General features: G+C 47.5%; 1 protein-coding gene across 3 annotated transcripts in view; it reads left to right on the forward strand.

Annotated features, from left to right (window-relative positions):
- Nucleotides 1-19,194, forward strand: part of CTSO (cathepsin O) — a 106,082-nt gene that overhangs the window by 50,015 nt on the left and 36,873 nt on the right. For all 3 annotated transcript variants that reach the window (XM_063920491.1, XM_063920492.1, XM_063920490.1), the window contains exon 3: nucleotides 10,187-10,326. In XM_063920491.1, coding sequence (XP_063776561.1) covers nucleotides 10,187-10,326 — 140 coding nt within the window. The remainder of the gene's footprint in view (nucleotides 1-10,186; nucleotides 10,327-19,194) is intronic.

Here is a 19,194-nt window from a genome sequence, read left to right on the forward strand (position 1 = left end):
GAAGACTGCAGCAGGCAGCCCATTCCCAGGAACAGAAGCGTTCCACCGCTTCTGACAAGTTCTCAGCATGGCGCTGAGACCGTACAGGACCCCTGGATCCTACAAGTAGTATCCCAGGGGTACAGATTGGAATGTCGAGACGTTTCCCCTTCGCAGGCTCCTGAAGTCTGCTTTACCAAGGTCTCCCTCCGACAAGGAGGCAGTATGGGAAAAAATTCACAAGCTGTATTCCCAGCAGGTGATAATTAAATTACCCCTCCTACTACAAGAAAAGGGGTATTATTCCACACTATATTGTGGTACTGAAGCCAGAAGGCTAGGTGAGACTTATTCTAAAAAATTTTTTTTGAACACTTACAAAGGTTCAAATCAAGATGGAGTCACTCAGAGCAGTGATAACGAACCAGGAAGAAGGGGACTATATAGTGTCCCGGGACATCAGGGATGCTTACCTCTATGTCCCAAATTTGCCCTTCTCACTAAGGGTACCTCAGGTTCGTGGTGCAGAACTGTCACTATCCGTTTCAGACGCTGCCGTTTGGATTGTCCACGGCACCCCGGGTCTTTACCAAGGTAATGGCCGAAATGATGATTCTTCTTCGAAGAAAAGGCGTCTTCATTATCCCTTACTTGGACGATCTCCTGATAAGGGCATAGTCCAGGGAACAGTTGGAGGTCGGAGTAGCACTATCTCGGATACTGCTACAACAGCACGGGTGGATTCTAAATATTCCAAAATCGCAGCTGATCCCGACGACACGTCTGCTGTGCCTAGGGATGATTCTGGACACAGTCCAGAAAAAGGTGTTTCTCCCGGAAGAGAAAGCCAGGGAGTTATCCGAGCTAGTCAGGAACCTCCTAAAAACAGTGCATCATTGCACAAGGGTCCTGGTAAAAATGGTGGCTTCCTACGAAGCAATTCCATTCGGCAGATTTCACGCAAGAACTTTTCAGTGGGATCTGCTGGACAAATGGTCCGGATCGCATCTTCAGATGCATCAGCGGATAACCCTATATCCAAGGACAAGGGTGTCTCTCCTGTGGTGGTTATAGAGTGCTCATCTTCTAGAGGGCCGCAGATTCGGCATTCAGGATTGGATGCTGGTGACCACGGAGCCCAGCCCGAGAGGCTGGGGAGCAGTCACACAAGGAAAAAATTTCCAGGGAGTGTGATCAAGTCTGGAGACTTTTCTCCACATAAATATACTGGAGCTAAGGGTAAATTTATAATGCTCTAAGCTTAGCAAGACCTCTGCTTCAAGGTCAGCCGGTATTGATCCAGTGGGAAAAACATCACGGCAGTCGCCCACGTAAACAGACAGGGCGACACAAGAAGCAGGAGGGCAATGGCAAAAACTGCAAGGACTTTTCGCTGGGCGGAAAATCATGTGATAGCACTGTCAGCAGTGTTTCATCCCGGGAATGGAAACTGGGAAGCAGACTTCCTCAGCAGGCACGACCTCCACCCGGGAGAGTGGAAACTTCATCGGGAAGTTTTTTCCACATGATTGTAAACCGTTGGGAAATACCAAAGGTGGACATGATGGCGTCCCGTCTGAACAAAAAACGGGACAGGTATTGCGCCAGGTCAAGAGACCCTCAGGCAATAGCTGTGGACGTTCTGGTAACACCGTGGGTGTACCAGTCGGTGTATGTGTTCCCTCCTCTGCTTCTCATACCTAAGGTGCTGAGAATTATAAGACGTAGAGGAGTAAGAACTATACTCATGGCTCCGGATTGGCCAAGAAGGACTTGGTACCCGGAACTTCAAGAGATGCTTACAGAGGTCTTATGGCCTCTGCCGCTAAGAAGGGACTTGCTTCAGCAAGTACCATGTCTGTTCCAAGACTTACCGCAGCTGCGTTTGTCGGCATGGCGGTGGAAAGCCGGATCCTAAAGGAAAAAGGCATTCCGGAAGAGGTCATTCCTACCCTGGTCAAAGCCAGAAAGGAGGTGACCGCACAACATTATCACCACATGTGGCGAAAATATGTTGCGTGGTGTGAGGCCAGGAAGGCCCCACAAAGAAATTTCAACTCGGTCGTTTCCTGCATTTCCTGCAAACAGGAGTGTCTATGGGCCTCAAATTGGGGTCCATTAAGGTTCAAATTTCGGCCCTGTCGATTTTCTTCCAGAAAGAATTGGCTTCAGTTCCTGAAGTCCAGAAGTTTGTCAAGGGAGTATTGCATATACAACCCCCTTTTGTGCCTCCAGTGGCACTGTGGGATCTCAACGTAGTTCTGGGATTCCTCAAATCACATTGGTTTAAAACCAGTCAAATCTGTGGATTTGAAGCATCTCACATGAAAAGTGACCATGCTCTTGGCCCTGGCCTGGACCAGGCGAGTGTCAAATTGGTGGTTTTTTCTCAAAAAAGCCCATATCTGTTTGTCCATTCGGACAGGGCAGAGCTGCGGACTCGTCCCCAGTTCTCTCCCTAAGGTGGTGTCAGTGTTTCACCTGAACCAGCTTATTGTGGTGCCTTGCACCTACTAGGGACTTGGAGGACTCCAAGTTGCTAGATGTTGTCAGGGCCCTGAAAATATGTTCCAGGACGGCTGGAGTCAGGAAAACTGACTTGCTGTTATCCTGTATGCACCCAACAAACTGGGTGCTCTTGCTTCTAAGCAGACTATTGCTAGTTGGATGTGTAATACAATTCAGCTTGCACATTCTGTGGCAGGCCTGCCACAGCCAAAATATGTAAATGCCCATTCCACAAGGAAGGTGGGCTCATCTTGGGCGGCTGCCCGAGGGGTCTCGGCTTTACAACTTTGCCGAGCAGCTACTTGGTCAGGGGCAAACACGTTTGCTAAATTCTACAATTTTGATACTCTGGCTAAGGAGGACCTGGAGTTCTCTCATTCGGTGCTGCAGAGTCATCCGCACTCTCCCGCCCGTTTGGGAGCTTTGGTATAATCCCCATGGTCCTTTCAGGAACCCCAGCATCCACTAGGACGATAGAGAAAATAAGAATTTACTTACCGATAATTCTATTTCTCGGAGTCCGTAGTGGATGCTGGGCGCCCATCCCAAGTGCGGATTATCTGCAATACTTGTACATAGTTACAAAAATCGGGTTATTATTGTTGTGAGCCATCTTTTCAGAGGCTCCGCTGTTATCATACTGTTAACTGGGTTTAGATCACAAGTTGTACGGTGTGATTGGTGTGGCTGGTATGAGTCTTACCCGGGATTCAAAATTCCTCCCTTATTGTGTACGCTCGTCCGGGCACAGTACCTAACTGGCTTGGAGGAGGGTCATAGGGGGAGGAGCCAGTGCACACCACCTGATCGGAAAGCTTTACTTTTGTGCCCTGTCTCCTGCGGAGCCGCTATTCCCCATGGTCCTTTCAGGAACCCCAGCATCCACTACGGACTCCGAGAAATAGAATTATCGGTAAGTAAATTCTTATTTTAACTCTGTGAGCGTCAGCGCCGCTTGTGATCTCCTCGTGGTCTCGAGCGTCCGCTACGCTGATAGCGTATCATTACGTTGGTCGACGGCCTATAGCGTGCTTGCCTTTACGCTCTAAGCCGTGAGCGAACGTGCCGCTCGTGCGTCTCGTCCACGGCTAAGCGTTCGTTACGCTACGTGCGTACTCTTACGGTATTCCATACGCCAATTGCGTACTGTGTTCATTAACCTTTTAGAGTGTTTAATATACGATATAGATTAGGCTTTATCACTATATATGTGTAAAACCCCCGCCATTTTTAAGTCAGAAACAGCGGGACAGAAGCCCGCCGCTGAGGGGGCGGGGCCTTCTTCCTCAGCACACCAGCGCCATTTTCCCTTCACAGCTCCGCTGGAAGCAGCTCCCCAGGCTCTCCCCTGCAGTATCCTGATACAAGAAGGGTAAAAAAGAGAGGGGGGGGCACATAAAATTAGGCGCAAATAAGATAATTAAGCAGCTATTGGGAAAAATCACTTATTATAGTGTAAATCCCTGTGTTATATAGTGCTGTGGTGTGTGCTGGCATACTCTCTCTCTGTCTCCCCAAAGGACTTTGTGGGGTCCTGTCCTCAGTCAGAGCATTCCCTGTGTGTGTGCGGTGTGTCGGTACGGCTGTGTCGACATGTTTGATGAGGAGGGTTATGTGGAGGCGGAGCAAGGGCAGATAAGTGTGGTGTCGCCCCCGACGGGGCCGACACCTGATTGGATGGGTATGTGGAAGGTCTTAACCGACAGTGTCAACTCCTTACATAAAAGGTTCGATGACGCAGCAGCCTTGGGACAGCCGGGGTCTCAGCCCGTGCCTGCCCAGGCGACTCTGAAGCCGTCAGGGGCTCATAAACGCCCGCTAGCTCAGATGGTGGACACAGATGTCGACACGGAGTCTGACTCGTACAGTCTACAAAGGCCATCCGATGCATGATTACTGCAATGAAAGATGTATTGCACATTTCTGACGTTAACCCGGTTACCACCAAAAAGGGTATTATGTTTGGGGAGAAAAAGCAGCCAGTGACTTTCCCCCATCTGATGAATTAAATGAATTGTGTGAAGAAGCGTGGAGTTCCCCTGATAAGAAACTAGTGATTTCTAAGAGGTTACTGATGGCGTACCCTTTCCCGCCAACGGACAGGTTACGTTGGGAAACATCCCCTAGGGTGGACAAGGCGCTCACACGCTTATCTAAAAGAGTGGCACTGCCGTCTCAGGATACGGCCGCCCTAAAGGAGCCTGCGGATAGAAAGCAGGAAGCTATCCCGAAGTCTGTGTATACACACTCTGGTACTCTACTGAGACCTGCTATTGCTTCAGCCTGGATGTGTAGTGCTGCAGCAGCATGGACTGATACCCTGTCAGACAACATTGATTCCCTCGACAGGGATACTATTTTGCTAACCATAGAACATATAAAGATGTCGTCTTGTATATGCGGGATGCACAGAGGGACATTTGCCTGCTGGCATCTAGAATTAATGCAATGTCCATTTCTGCCAGGAGAGTATTATGGACTCGGCAGTGGACAGGTGATGCTGATTCTAAAAAACACATGGAGGTTTTGCCTTATAAGGGTGAGGAGTTGTTTGGGGACGGTCTCTCGGACCTCGTATCCACAGCAACAGCTGGGAAGTCGACTTTTTTACCTCAGGTTCCCTCACAGCCTTAGAAAGCACCGTATTATCAAATGCAGTCCTTTCGGCCTCAGAAAGGCAAGCGGGTCAGAGGCGCATCCTTTCTGGCCAGAGGCAAGGGTAGAGGAAAGAAGCTGCACCAGGCAGCCAGTTCCCAGCAACAAAAATCCTCCCCTGCTTCCACTAAGTCCACCGCATGACGTTGGGGCTCCACAGGCGGAGCCAGGTGCGGTGGGGGCGCATCTCCGAAACTTCAGCAACCAGTGGGTTCGCTCACAGGTGGATCTCTGGGCTGTACAAATTGTATCTCAGGGATACAAGCTGGAGTTCGAGGCGACTCCCCCTCGCCGTTACCTCAAATCAGCCTTGCCAGCTGCTCCCAGGGAAAGGGAGGTATTATTGGCGGCAATTCACAAGCTGTACCTCCACCAGGTGATCATCAAGGTCCCCCTCCTTCAACAGGGAAGGGGTTACTATTCCACAATGTTTGTGGTACCGAAACCGGACGGTTCGGTGAGACCCATTTAAAATCCATGAACACTTATATAAAGAAGTTCAAGTTCAAAATGGAATCGCACAGGGCGGTTATTGCAAGCCTGGAAGAGGGGGATTTTATGGTGTCGCTGGACATCAAGGATGCTTACCTGCATGTCCCCATTTACCCACCTCACCAGGAGTACCTCAGGTTCGTGGTACAGGACTGTCATTACCATTTCCAGACGTTGCCGTTTGGTCTCTCCACGGCACCGAGAATATTTACCAAGGTAATGGCCGAAATGATGATACTCCTTCGGAAGAAGGGAGTTATAATTATCCCGTACTTGGACGATCTCCTCATAAAGGCGAGGTCCAGAGAGCAGTTGTTGGTCAGCGTAGCACTCTCTCAGGAAGTGTTGCAACAGCACGGCTGGATTCTGAATATCCCAAAGTCGCAGCTGATTCCTGCGACACGTCTGCTTTTCCTGGGCATGATTCTGGACACAGAACAGAAGAAGGTGTTTCTCCCGGTGGAGAAGGCCCAGGAATTGTCATCTCTGGTCAGGGACCTCCTGAAACCAAAACAGGTGTCGGTGCATCACTGCACGCGAGTCCTGGGAAAGATGGTGGCTTCTTACGAAGCAATTCCCTTCGACAGGTTCCATGCAAAATGGTCCGGATCGCATCTTCAGATGCATCGGTTGATCACCCTGTCCCCAAGGGCCAGGGTGTCTCTGCTGTGGTGGCTGCAGAGTGCTAATCTTCTCGAGGGCCGCAGGTTCGGCATACAGGACTGGGTCCTGGTGACCACGGATGCAAGCCTCCGAGGATGGGGGGCAGTCACTCAGGGAAGAAACTTCCAGGGACAGTGGTCAGGTCTGGAGACTTCACTACACATAAATATACTGGAACTAAGGGCCATTTACAACGCCCTGAGTCAAGCAGAGCCCCTGCTTCAAAACCAACCAGTACTGATTCAGTCAGACAACATCACGGCGGTAGCCCATGTAAACCGCCAGGGCGGCACAAGAAGCAGGATGGCAATGGCAGAAGCCACAAGGATTCTTCGATGGGCAGAGAATCACGTGCTAGCACTGTCAGCAGTGTTCATTCCGGGAGTGGACAACTGGGAAGCAGACTTCCTCAGCAGGCACGACCTCCACCCGGGAGAGTGGGGACTTCATCAAGAAGTCTTCACACAGATTGTAAATCGTTGGGAACTGCCACAGGTGGACATGATGGCGTCCCGCCTCAACAAAAAGCTAAAAAGATATTGCGCCAGGTCAAGGGACCCTCAGGCGATAGCTGTGGACGCACTTGTGACACCGTGGGTGTACCAGTCGGTTTATGTGTTCCCTCCTCTTCCTCTCATACCCAAGGTACTGAGGATAGTAAGAAAGAGAGGAGTAAGAACTATACTCATCGTTCCGGATTGGCCAAGAAGGACTTGGTACCCAGAACTACAAGAAATGATCTCAGAGGACCCATGGCCTCTGCCTCTCAGACAGGACCTGTTACAGCAGGGTCCCTGTCTGTTCCAAGACTTACCGCGGCTGCGTTTGACGGCATGGCGGTTGAACGCCGGATCCTAACGGAAAAGGGCATTCCAGATGAAGTCATTCCTACGCTGATAAAAGCTAGGATGTGACAGCAAAGCATTATCACCGCATATGGCGGAAATATGTTGCTTGGTGTGAGGCCAGGAAGGCCCCTACAGAGGAACGATTCAGCAAGCTCATTCTGCGGCTGGATTGCCGCATCCTATATCAGTAAAAGCCCATTCCACAAGGAAGGTGGGCTCTTCTTGGGCGGCTACCCGAGGGGTCTCGGCTTTACAGCTTTGCCGAGCTGCTACTTGGTCGGGTTCAAACACATTTGCTAAGTTCTACAAGTTTGATACCCTGGCTGAGGAGGACCTTGCCTTTGCTCATTCGGTGCTCTCCCGCCCGTTTGGGAGCTTTGGTATAATCCCCATGGTCCTTACGGAGTTCCCAGCATCCACTAGGACGTCCCAAGTGCGGACTCTCTGCAATACATGTATATAGTTATTGCTTAACTAAAGGGTTATTGTTATGAGCCATCTGTTAAATGAGGCTCTGTTGTTGTTCATACTGTTAACTGGGTATGGTTATCACAAGTTGTACAGTGTGATTGGTGTGGCTGGTATGAGTCTTACCCAGGATTCCAAATCCTTTCCTTGTTGTGTCAGCTCTTCCGGGCACAGTTTTCCTAACTGAGGTCTGGAGGAGGGGCATAGAGGGAGGAGCCAGTGCACACCAGATAGTACCTAATCTTTCTTTTAGAGTGCCCAGTCTCCTGCGGAGCCCGTCTATTCCCCATAGTCCTTACGGAGTTCCCAGCATCCACTACGGACTACGAGAAATAGAATTACCGGTGAGTAAATTCTTATTTTCTCTTAGTCCGTAGAGGATGCTGGGTGCTCGTCCCAGTGCGGGCTGTACCTGCAGTTATTGGTTATGGTTACACACATGTTGTGTTGAGTTCAGTCAGTCTGTGGCTGATGGTATTCATGCCGTTGCATGCATTGTTGTTGAATGCCATGTTGTACGGCGTGTTTGAGGTGTGAGCTGGTATGTATCTCACCTTAGTTTAAAAATTAAATAAATCCTTTTCCTCGAAATGTCCGTCTCCCTGGGCACAGTTCCTATAACTGGAGTCTGGAGGAGGGGCATAGAGGGAGGAGCAAGTTCACACCCATTTAAAGTCTTAAAGTGCCCATGTCTCCTGCGGAACTCGTCTATACCCCATGGTTCTTGAAGCATCCCCAGCATCCTCTACGGACTAAGAGAAAAGGATTTACCGGTAGGTATTAAAATCCTATTTTTCACATTTTTGGCCACCCACATGTGGGATTTGCTACTTTTGCACAATGAATTACTTCTGACATTTTAGCATAATCTTTATTTTTCACAATTTTAATGTTTTCAAATTTGTTTCAACCCGTGTGTCTGATTTCTATATAGAAGTGTTAAATATGTAACCTGAGCATGGACAATTATTATTTAGATAAACTGCATGATGAAGTGTGTTGTGGTGATTCTATTGCATCATACATTTCTAACTGCACTTCAATACTTTTACTATATGGGGGAGAGTTCAGTATCGTGTATTTGGGCATCTCCCGCCCAGCTCTGTTACTAAGGGCCTGATTCATTGATTGCAAAAGAAAAGCTGTTTGCAGTCCTTAGCAATGCAATGCGATCGCATATTAGATGACCATGGCAACCATAGCTCACCATGTTCATCTGCAACAACAGGATTACTCAGCCTTGCCGTCGCATGCAGCTTGTGACATGTCCCCGTTTTCCCGAACGTCAGCCGCCCCTGTCCCTCCCCACGAACAATTCTGCCTGTCAATCAGTCCATAAAATTTAGGTGAGCAGCATTTATGTTTTGTTTTACTATAAAAGTCTAGTAGTTCAGTGTTTGAAACAATGCAGCAAAAACATGAACACACATCGACCCGGAATTTTGGTACAGATGTGTCCTCTCTCATAGTTGCTGCAGTCACGTTAAACAGCCCTTCCAGTCGCGCCTAGTCCTGAGCGCCTTTACTAGTGCTGGGCGTCTTTTTGTGCTATGCGAATAAGGGGTGCGGTATGTTAGGTAGATAAGACTTAGGTTGACAGTGTCTAGGTCAACAGTAAGTAGGTCGACATGGTTTCTAGGTCGACAGGGACTCTAGGTCGACATGAGAAAAGGTCGACATGAGTTTTTTTTACTTTTTTTGGTGTTGTTTTCTCCGTTTAGTGACCGGGAACCCCAATTAGTGCACCATGTCCCCTCGCATGGTTTGCTATGCTTCGGGCAAGGTGCTTCGCTGCGCTCGGCACAGGTTACCGTTCCCAATTGTAGTCCACGTGGATCATAAAGTATGAAAAAGTTCTAAAAATGAAACAAATGTGAAAAACTCATGTCGACCTACTTACTGTCGACCAATAGTGGTCGACCTAGACAGTGTTGACCTACTTACTGTCGACATAAAGACCGGATCCCGCGAATAAGAGGCACAAGCAGACTTTGCTGATTACAAGGAAAACACTGTGACACAGCATTTCGTATGTAGATGCAGTCGCAAACAGAATATAGGCATGCCGCATATCATTTTTATCAGCGGAGTCTGCTTGTGTGTCCCATTCACATAGCGAAGAATTTTCGGCAAAAAAAGACGCCTGACCTAAGCGGAATTGCACAGGAACTGCCATCTCGCTTACGCCAGGCGTTTCGAGGTGCATGGCATATTGAGGCTGGATGTATCACATCTGTATGCGTCAAAAGAAAAAGGGTCTACCAGGGTCAGACTGAGACCTAGGAATTTGCTGGCTTGCTGGTCTTGGCATTTTCCCAGGTTGCATATGTGTAAGGGGTATTTGTAAATCAGACAAATGTTTTGACTTTTTAGTGGATTGAATATTTTTGGAAACCACTGTATATTATTTATATACTATAGTTAGTGGGCAATTATGATAAATATAACAACTTAATTGTCAACGTGAGATTGAGATACTATAGATTTGAAGAAGAAAAGTATTTTATTTTTCAATATATTTGTACATTAAACAGTAAATGGATTATATCTTTACATTTGTTTTTGTTTTTTAGCTACTTATTTGAAAAGCTACCTTACAATGAGCCAAGATTACTCTATACTTAATGAGACCTCTGTGAGAAAAGATCCTTTGCCTTTGCGGTTTGATTGGAGAGATAAAAACTTGGTGACCCAAGTAAAAAATCAGATGGATGTAAGTTACATGTGTTTTTGATCTTAAATGGTCTTAATATTTTGATGATAGTATTACATTTTTTTATTTTTTTACTTTATTTTTTATTTAAGCATAAGCCTCAGCAACAGACATTACAAATAGTAGATACAACATTTTGAAGTGCACACATTTATACAGTATGACAATGTTGTTAAATGCCATTCAAAAAGAACCTTCGATGAGACAAAGAAAACAGTGCTATACGCAATAATGGAAACCACTTGATAAATCTGTGTAATATACCAGAGAGTGACTGCACTTAGGGGTACATTTACTAAGCAGTTATAAGAGCGGAGAAGTGAGCCAGTGGAGAAGTTACCCATGGCAACCAATCAGCACTGAAGTAACATCTGTCATTTGCATACTATGAAATGATACAGAGCTGCTGATTGGTTGATGGGGAAATTTCTCCACTGGCTCACTTCTCTGTTCTTATCACTGCTTAGTAAATGTACCCCTTAATGCCTTAGCTTCACCACTGCCTTTTCTAATTTTTCCAAACCAAAAGAAGTGGGAAACAACCAGGTCAGCAGTCTATTTCCCGGAGAACCTTACGCTAAAAATGATGGTATATTTTATGGACAGAAATTAATACAAGACAATATTAGTCACTCAGCTCATCTAGCAATTTACATAATGCAATAAGGAGGTAAGCCTTTAGGCTGTATTCTGTTGCAATATACCAAATTGCTTGAGAGCATATACTGTATAACAAAGGATAATATAAAAACATACGTGAATAATAAAATACTAAAGAAAGTATTTACGTAGTATCTAATTTTCTCTGACGTCCTAGTGGATGCTGGGAACTCCGTAAGGACCATGGGGAATAGACGGGCTCCGCAGGAGACTGGGCACTCTAAAAGAAAGATTAGGTACTATCTGGTGTGCACTGGCTCCTCCCTCTATGCCCCTCCTCCAGACCTCAGTTAGAATCTGTGCCCGACCAGAGCTGGGTGCTCCTAGTGGGCTCTCCTGAGCTTGCTAGAAAAGAAAGTATTTGTTAGGTTTTTTATTTTCAGTGAGATCTGCTGGCAACAGACTCACTGCTACGTGGGACTGAGGGGAGAGAAGCAAACCTACCTGCTTGCAGCTAGCTTGTGCTTCTTAGGCTACTGGACACCATTAGCTCCAGAGGGTTCGAACACAGGGCCTGACCTCAAACGTCCGTTCCCGGAGCCGCGCCGCCGTCCCCCTTGCAGAGCCAGAAGACAGAAGAAACGACGAAATCGGCGGCTGAAGACTCCTGTCTTCATTAAGGTAGCGCACAGCACCACAGCTGTGCGCCATTACTCCCACAGCAAACCACACACTCCGGTCACTGTAGGGTGCAGGGCGCTGGGGGGGGAGGCGCCCTGGGCAGCAATAAGAATACCTTTGGCATAAGAAATACACATAATACAGTCTGTGGCTGTATATGTGTAAAACCCCCGCCATTTTTTAGTCAGAAACAGCGGGACAGAAGCCCGCCGCTGAGGGGGCGGGGCCTTCTTCCTCAGCACACCAGCGCCATTTTCCCTTCACAGCTCCGCTGGAAGCAGCTCCCCAGGCTCTCCCCTGCAGTATCCTGATACAAGAAGGGTAAAAAAGAGAGGGGGGGGCACATAAATTTAGGCGCAAATAAGATAATTAAGCAGCTATTGGGAAAAATCACTTATTATAGTGTAAATCCCTGTGTTAAATAGCGCTGTGGTGTTTGCTGGCATACTCTCTCTCTCTGTCTCCCCAAAGGACTTTGTGGGGTCCTGTCCTCAGTCAGAGCATTCCCTGTGTGTGTGCGGTGTGTCGGTACGGCTGTGTCGACATGTTTGATGAGGAGGGTTACGTGGAGGCAGAGCAAGGGCAGATAAGTGTGGTGTCGCCCCCGACGGGGCCGACACCGGATTGGATGGATATGTGGAAGGTTTTAACCGACAGTGTCAACTCCTTACATAAAAGGTTCGATGAAGCAGCAGCCTTGGGACAGCCGGGGTCTCAGCCCGCGCCTGCCCAGGCGACTCTGAAGCCGTCAGGGGCTCATAAACGTCCGCTAGCTCAGATGGTGGACACAGATGTCGACACGGAGTCTGACTCCAGTGTAGATGAGGATGAGCCAAATGTACAGTCTACAAAGGCCATCCGATGCATGATTACTGCAATGAAAGATATATTGCACATTTCTGACGTTAACCCAGTTACCACCAAAAGGGGTATTATGTTTGGGGAGAAAAAGCAGCCAGTGACTTTTCCCCCATCTGCTGAATTAAATGAATTGTGTGAAGAAGCGTGGAGTTCCCCTGATAAGAAACTAGTGATTTCTAAGAGGTTACTGATGGCGTACCCTTTCCCGCCAACGGACAGGTTACGTTGGGAAACATCCCCTAGGGTGGACAAGGCGCTCACACGTTTATCTAAAAGGGTGGCACTGCCGTCTCAGGATACGGCCGCCCTAAAGGAGCCTGCAGATAGAAAGCAGGAAGCTATCCCGAAGTCTGTGTATACACACTCTGGTACTCTACTGAGACCTGCTATTGCTTCAGCCTGGATGTGTAGTGCTGCAGCAGCATGGACTGATACCCTGTAAGACAACATTGATTCCCTCGACAGGGATACTATTTTGCTAACCCTAGAACATATAAAAGACGTTGTCTTATATATGCGGGATGCCCAGAGGGACATTTGCCTGCTGGCATCTAGAATTAATAAAATGTCCATTTCTGCCAGGAGAGTATTATGGACTCGGCAGTGGACAGGTGATGCTGATTCTAAAAAACACATGGAGGTTTTGCCTTATAAGGGTGAGGAATTGTTTGGGGACGGTCTCTCGGACCTCGTATCCACAGCAACAGCTGGGAAGTCGACTTTTTTACCTCAGGTTCCCTCACAGCCTAAGAAAGCACCTTATTATCAAATACAGTCCTTTCGGCCTCAGAAAGGCAAGCGGGTCAGAGGCGCATCCTCTCTGGCCAGAGGCAAGGGTAGAGGAAAGAAGCTGCACCATGCAGCCAGTTCCCAGGAACAAAAATCCTCCCCTGCTTCCACTAAGTCCACCGCATGACGTTGGGGCTCCACAGGCGGATCCAGGTGCGGTGGGGGCGCATCTCCGAAACTTCAGCAGCCAGTGGGTTCGCTCACAGGTGGATCTCTGGGCTGTACAAATTGTATCTCAGGGATACAAGCTGGAGTTCAAGGCGACTCCCCCTCGCCGTTACCTGAAATCAGCCTTGCCAGCTGCTCCCAGGGAAAGGGAGGTAGTACTGGCGGCAATTCACAAGCTGTACCTCCAGCAGGTGATCATCAAGGTCCCCCTCCTTCAACAGGGAAGGGGTTACTATTCCACAATGTTTGTGGTACCGAAACCGGACGGTTCGGTGAGACCCATTCTGAATTTAAAATCCTTGAACACTTATATAAAGAAGTTCAAGTTCAAAATGGAATCGCTCAGGGCGGTTATTGCAAGCCTGGAAGAGGGGGATTTTATGGTGTCGCTTGACATCAAGGATGCTTAGTTGCATGTCCCCATTTACCCACCTCACGAGGAGTACCTCAGGTTCATGGTACAGGACTGTCATTACCAATTCCAGACGTTGCCGTTTGGTCTCTCCACGGCACCGAGAATATTTACCAAGGTAATGGCCGAAATGTTGATACTCCTTCGGAAGAAGGGAGTTATAATTATCCCGTACTTGGACGATCTCCTCATAAAGGCGAGGTCCAGGGAGCAGTTGTTGGTCAGCGTAGCACTCTCTCAGGAAGTGTTGCAACAGCGCGGCTGGATTCTGAATATCCCAAAGTCGCAGCTGATTCCTACGACGCGTCTGCTTTTCCTGGGCATGATTCTGGACACAGAACAGAAGAAGGTGTTTCTCCCGGTGGAGAAGGCCCAGGAATTGTCATCTCTGGTCAGGGACCTCCTGAAACCAAAACAGGTGTCGGTGCATCACTGCACGCGAGTCCTGGGAAAGATGGTGGCTTCTTACGAAGCAATTCCCTTCGGCATGTTCAATGCAAGGATCTTTCAGTAGGATCTGTTGGACAAATGGTCCGGATCGCATCTTCAGATGCATCGGTTGATCACCCTATCCCCGAGGGCCAGGGTGTCTCTGCTGTGGTGGCTGCAGTGTGCTCATCTTCTCGAGGGCCGCAGGTTCGGCATACAGGACTGGGTCCTGGTGACCACGGATGCAAGCCTCCGAGGATGGGGGGCAGTCACTCAGGGAAGAAACTTCCAAGGGCAGTGGTCAAGTCTGGAGACTTCACTACACATAAATATACTGGAACTAAGGGCCATTTACAACGCCCTGAGTCAAGCAGAGCCCCTGCTTCAAAACCAAGCAGTACTGATTCAGTCAGACAACATCACGGCGGTCGCCCAAATAAACCACCAGGGCGGCACAAGAAGCAGGATGGCAATGGCAGAAGCCACAAGGATTCTTCGATGGGCGGAGAATCACGTGCTAGCACTGTCAGCAGTGTTCATTCCGGGAGTGGACAACTGGGAAGCAGACTTCCTCAGCAGGCACGACCTCCACCCGGGTGAGTGGGGACTTCATCAAGAAGTCTTCACACAGATTGTAAATCATTGGGAACTGCCACAGGCGGACATGATGGCGTCCTGCCTCAACAAAAAGCTAAAAAAAAAAATATTACGCCAGGTCAAGGGACCTTCAGGCGATAGCTGTGGACGCACTAGTGACACCGTGGGTGTACCAGTCGGTTTATGTGTTCCCTCCTCTTCCTCTCATACCCAAAGTACTGAGGATAGTAAGAAAAAGAGGAGTAAGAACTATACTCATCGTTCCGGATTGGCCAAGAAGAACTTGATACCCAGAACTACAAGAAATTATCTCAGAGGACCCATGGCCTCTGCCTCTCAGACAGGACCTGTTGCAGCAGGGACCCTGTCTGTTCCAAGACTTACCGCGGCTGCGTTTGACGGCATGGCGGTTGGACGCCGGATCCTAACGGAAAAGGGCATTCCAGATGAAGTGATTCCTACGCTTATAAAAGCTAGGAAGGATGTGACAGCAAAGCATTATCACCGCATATGGTGGAAATATGTTGCTTGGTGTGAGGCCAGGAAGGCCCCAACAGAGGAATTCCAGCTGGGTCAATTTCTGCACTTCCTACAGTCAGGGGTGACTAAGGGCCTAAAATGGGGGTCCATAAAGGTCCAGATTTCGGCCCTATCTATTTTCTTTCAAAAAGAACTGGCTTCACTGCCTGAAGTTCAGACGTTTGTTAAGGGAGTGCTGCATATTCAGCCCCCTTTTGTGCCTCCAGTGGCACCTTGGGATCTTAACGTTGTGTTGGATTTCCTGAAATCACACTGGTTTGAGCCACTTAAGACCGTGGAGCTAAAGTATCTCACGTGGAAGGTGGTCATGCTGTTGGCCTTAGCTTCAGCTAGGCGTGTGTCAGAATTGGCGGCTTTGTCATGTAAAAGCCCATATCTGATCTTCCATATGGACAGGGCAGAATTGAGGACTCGTCCCCAATTTCTCCCTAAGGTGGTATCGGCGTTTCATTTGAACCAACCTATTGTGGTGCCTGCGGCTACTCGGGACTTGGAGGACTCCAAGTTGCTTGATGTAGTCAGGGCTTTGAAAATCTATGTAGCCAGGATGGCTGGAGTCAGGAAAACTGACTCGCTGTTTATCCTGCATGCACCCAACAAGCTGGGTGCTCCTGCTTCAAAGCAAACTATTGCGCGCTGGATCTGTAACACGATTCAGCAAGCTCATTCTGCGGCAGGATTGCCGCATCCTAAATCAGTAAAAGCCCATTCCACAAGGAAGGTGGGCTCTTCTTGGGCGGCTGCCCGAGGGGTCTCGGCTTTACAGCTTTGCCGAGCTGCTATTTGGTTGGGTTCAAACTAGTGATGTGCACCGGACATTTTTCAGGTTTTGTATTTTGGTTTTGGGTTCGGTTCCGCCGCCGTGATTTGGGTTCGAACGCGTTTTGCCAAAACCTCACCGAATTTTTTTTTTGTCGGATTCGGGTGTGTTTTGGATTCGGGTGTTTTTTTCAAAAAACCTTAAAAAACAGCTTAAATCATTGAATTTGGGGGTCATTTTGATCCCATAGTATTATTAACCTCAATAACCATAATTTACACTCATTTTCAGTCTATTCTGAACACCTCACACCTCACAATATTATTTTTAGTCCTAAAATTTGCACCGAGGTCGCTGGATGGCTAAGCTAAGCGACCCTAGTGGCCGACACAAACACCTGGCCCATCTAGGAGTGGCACTGTAGTGTCAGGCAGGATGGCCCTTCCAAAAAATACTCCCCAAACAGCACATGACGCAAAGAAAAAAAGAGGCGCAATGAGGTAGCTGTGTGAGTAAGCTAAGCGACCCTAGTGGCCGACACAAACACCTGGCCCATCTAGGAGTGGCACTGCAGTGTCACGCAGGATGGCCCTTCCAAAAAATACTCCCCAAACAGCACATGACGCAAAGAAGAAAAAAAAGAGGCGCAATGAGGTAGCTGTGTGAGTAAGCTAAGCGACCTTAGTGGCCGACACAAACACCTGGCCCATCTAGGAGTGGCACTGCAGTGTCACGCAGGATGGCCCTTCCAAAAAAGACTCAATGCAGATTTTGAAATAAAATGGTTCCTTCAGTAACATTCCACTCTCTTTTAACCATCATCACCCTCACCCCTATCCATGTATAGGCACCATTCACCTATGTCTATACAATGCATGCACATCACATCTTTCCCGTCACCTTAATAATTAAATCAATTTAAATGTTTTACATATATCATTCATGATACCCATTTAGATGTATATCTATTTATTCCATTTAGATTAACAGTAGGGACACTGTGTTCCATCATCTAAATTAAACTGTTGTCAAGTAAATAAGTCACTGGAAACACTGGTACGTTACAGAATGCGTACCATAAGACTGAAAAATGCTCTGGACTAATTATTAATGGGATAAACAAGAAGAAGATCTCTGAACCATCATCCAGTATATATCCAAGAGACTTTCAATTTATGAAGTACCACTTCTGAGAAATGGACACGTGACCTCCTAGGATATCTGCAAAAAGACCTTTTTAGCTGTTAAATTTGTTTTATTATTATTTTTATTATTATGATATTGTGCTTATAACGTTATTTGTATTATTTATCTGGGCACAGGCATGACCTCTGAACCAAATATATGCTGCCCATTGAGATACATAACCGTCATAAACTCTATATACACTACCAGCAGGGACGCTGTGTTCCATTATGAGTATGCGAAGGAAGTGCGTCACCGGAAGTACCGGTGCGGTTCAAGGTGCGTTCCACCATACGGAAGTGAATGCGGAACCGTTATTACAAGATATATGAACTTTGAACAGACAAATAAGTAAAGGAGTACTCAGTACTGTTCATCAACACCGCCGTACGACCTAATAGAAAAACTCGAGGCATATTAACCTCGCGGCCGCAACCGGAAGTTGCGGCAACGTCACTTCCGGTGACCGGGACGCGATTTTTAAAACACATAATTCTGTGACAATTTAAAGTTTTCAAAAAATGTTTTATAAAATGTATGCATGTTATGTACTTAATCGATTGGAATATTTAAGTTAAAACCAAAAGAACTATGTATTCCTTACCTGGGTTCAGACTTGATCCCTGACCCGGAAATGAATTTCACTAAGGGTATAAATAGGATTTCTGTACACTCCACTCTCACTGCCTGATGAAGGGTTGATCCCGAAACGCGTAGCAGCAGGAGATTGGAGATTTGGATGAACTGCGGAAAGGGGAAAGGCTGACCAGACGTTTGTGACGTGGACGAGGGAACCAGGTTCCGGAGCCAGTTACCCTAAGGTTACATCTGAAACGCCCACTATACACTCTCCTCTGGTAATCCTCCACCTATATCACCCTCCATTTGGGGAATTATTAATTTTAAAGAAGGATTATTAGTTTTTATGTGTATCTTACTTGTGTTATTTGTACCTTGAATGTCAGTGTAATTAATCTTCCCTACACAAATATACTACACTATATGCTTTTTTATCTACTCTTTTCCATATGGAACTCCTCTAAGGACCTCATTTGCATATGTGAAGTATTAAGGGAAGTATGATCTTTTATTTTTACACCTAAGCAATTTATTGGCCACGTATTAGATTCATTTGAAGCGCACCCTATTGCACTAATTCTATACACACCCACATTGATACTTTGGTAATAGGGATTACCTTTGGTGCAAAGGGGGTAGCTGCTTCGGTTCAAAGTTGGCGCCATATTAGCTCTCTAGCAGTGTCACGCAGGATGGCCCTTCCAAAAAATACTCCCCAAACAGCACATGACGCAAAGAAGAAAAAAAAGGCGCAATGAGGTAGCTGTGTGAGTAAGCTAAGCGACCCTAGTGGCCGACACAAACACCTGGCCCATCTAGGAGTGGCACTGCAGTGTCAGGCAGGATGGCCCTTCCAAAAAATACTCCCCAAACAGCACATGACGCAAAGAAGAAAAAAAAGAGGCGCAGTGAGGTAGCTGTGTGAGTAAGCTAAGCGACCCTAGTGGCCGACACAAACACCTGGCCCATCTAGGAGTGGCACTGCAGTGTCACGCAGGATGGCCCTTCCAAAAAATACTCCCCAAACAGCACATGACGCAAAGAAAAATGAAAGAAAAAAGAGGTGCAAGATGAAATTGTCCTTGGGCCCTCCCACCCACCCTTATGTTGTATAAACAGGACATGCACACTTTAACCAACCCATCATTTCAGCGACAGGGTCTGCCACACGACTGTGACTGAAATGACTGGTTGGTTTGGGCCCCCACCAAAAAAGAAGCAATCAATCTCTCCTTGCACAAACTGGCTCTACAGAGGCAAGATGTCC

Source organism: Pseudophryne corroboree, chromosome 1 (genome assembly GCF_028390025.1).
Source record: "Pseudophryne corroboree isolate aPseCor3 chromosome 1, aPseCor3.hap2, whole genome shotgun sequence".
NCBI lineage: Eukaryota > Metazoa > Chordata > Amphibia > Anura > Myobatrachidae > Pseudophryne > Pseudophryne corroboree.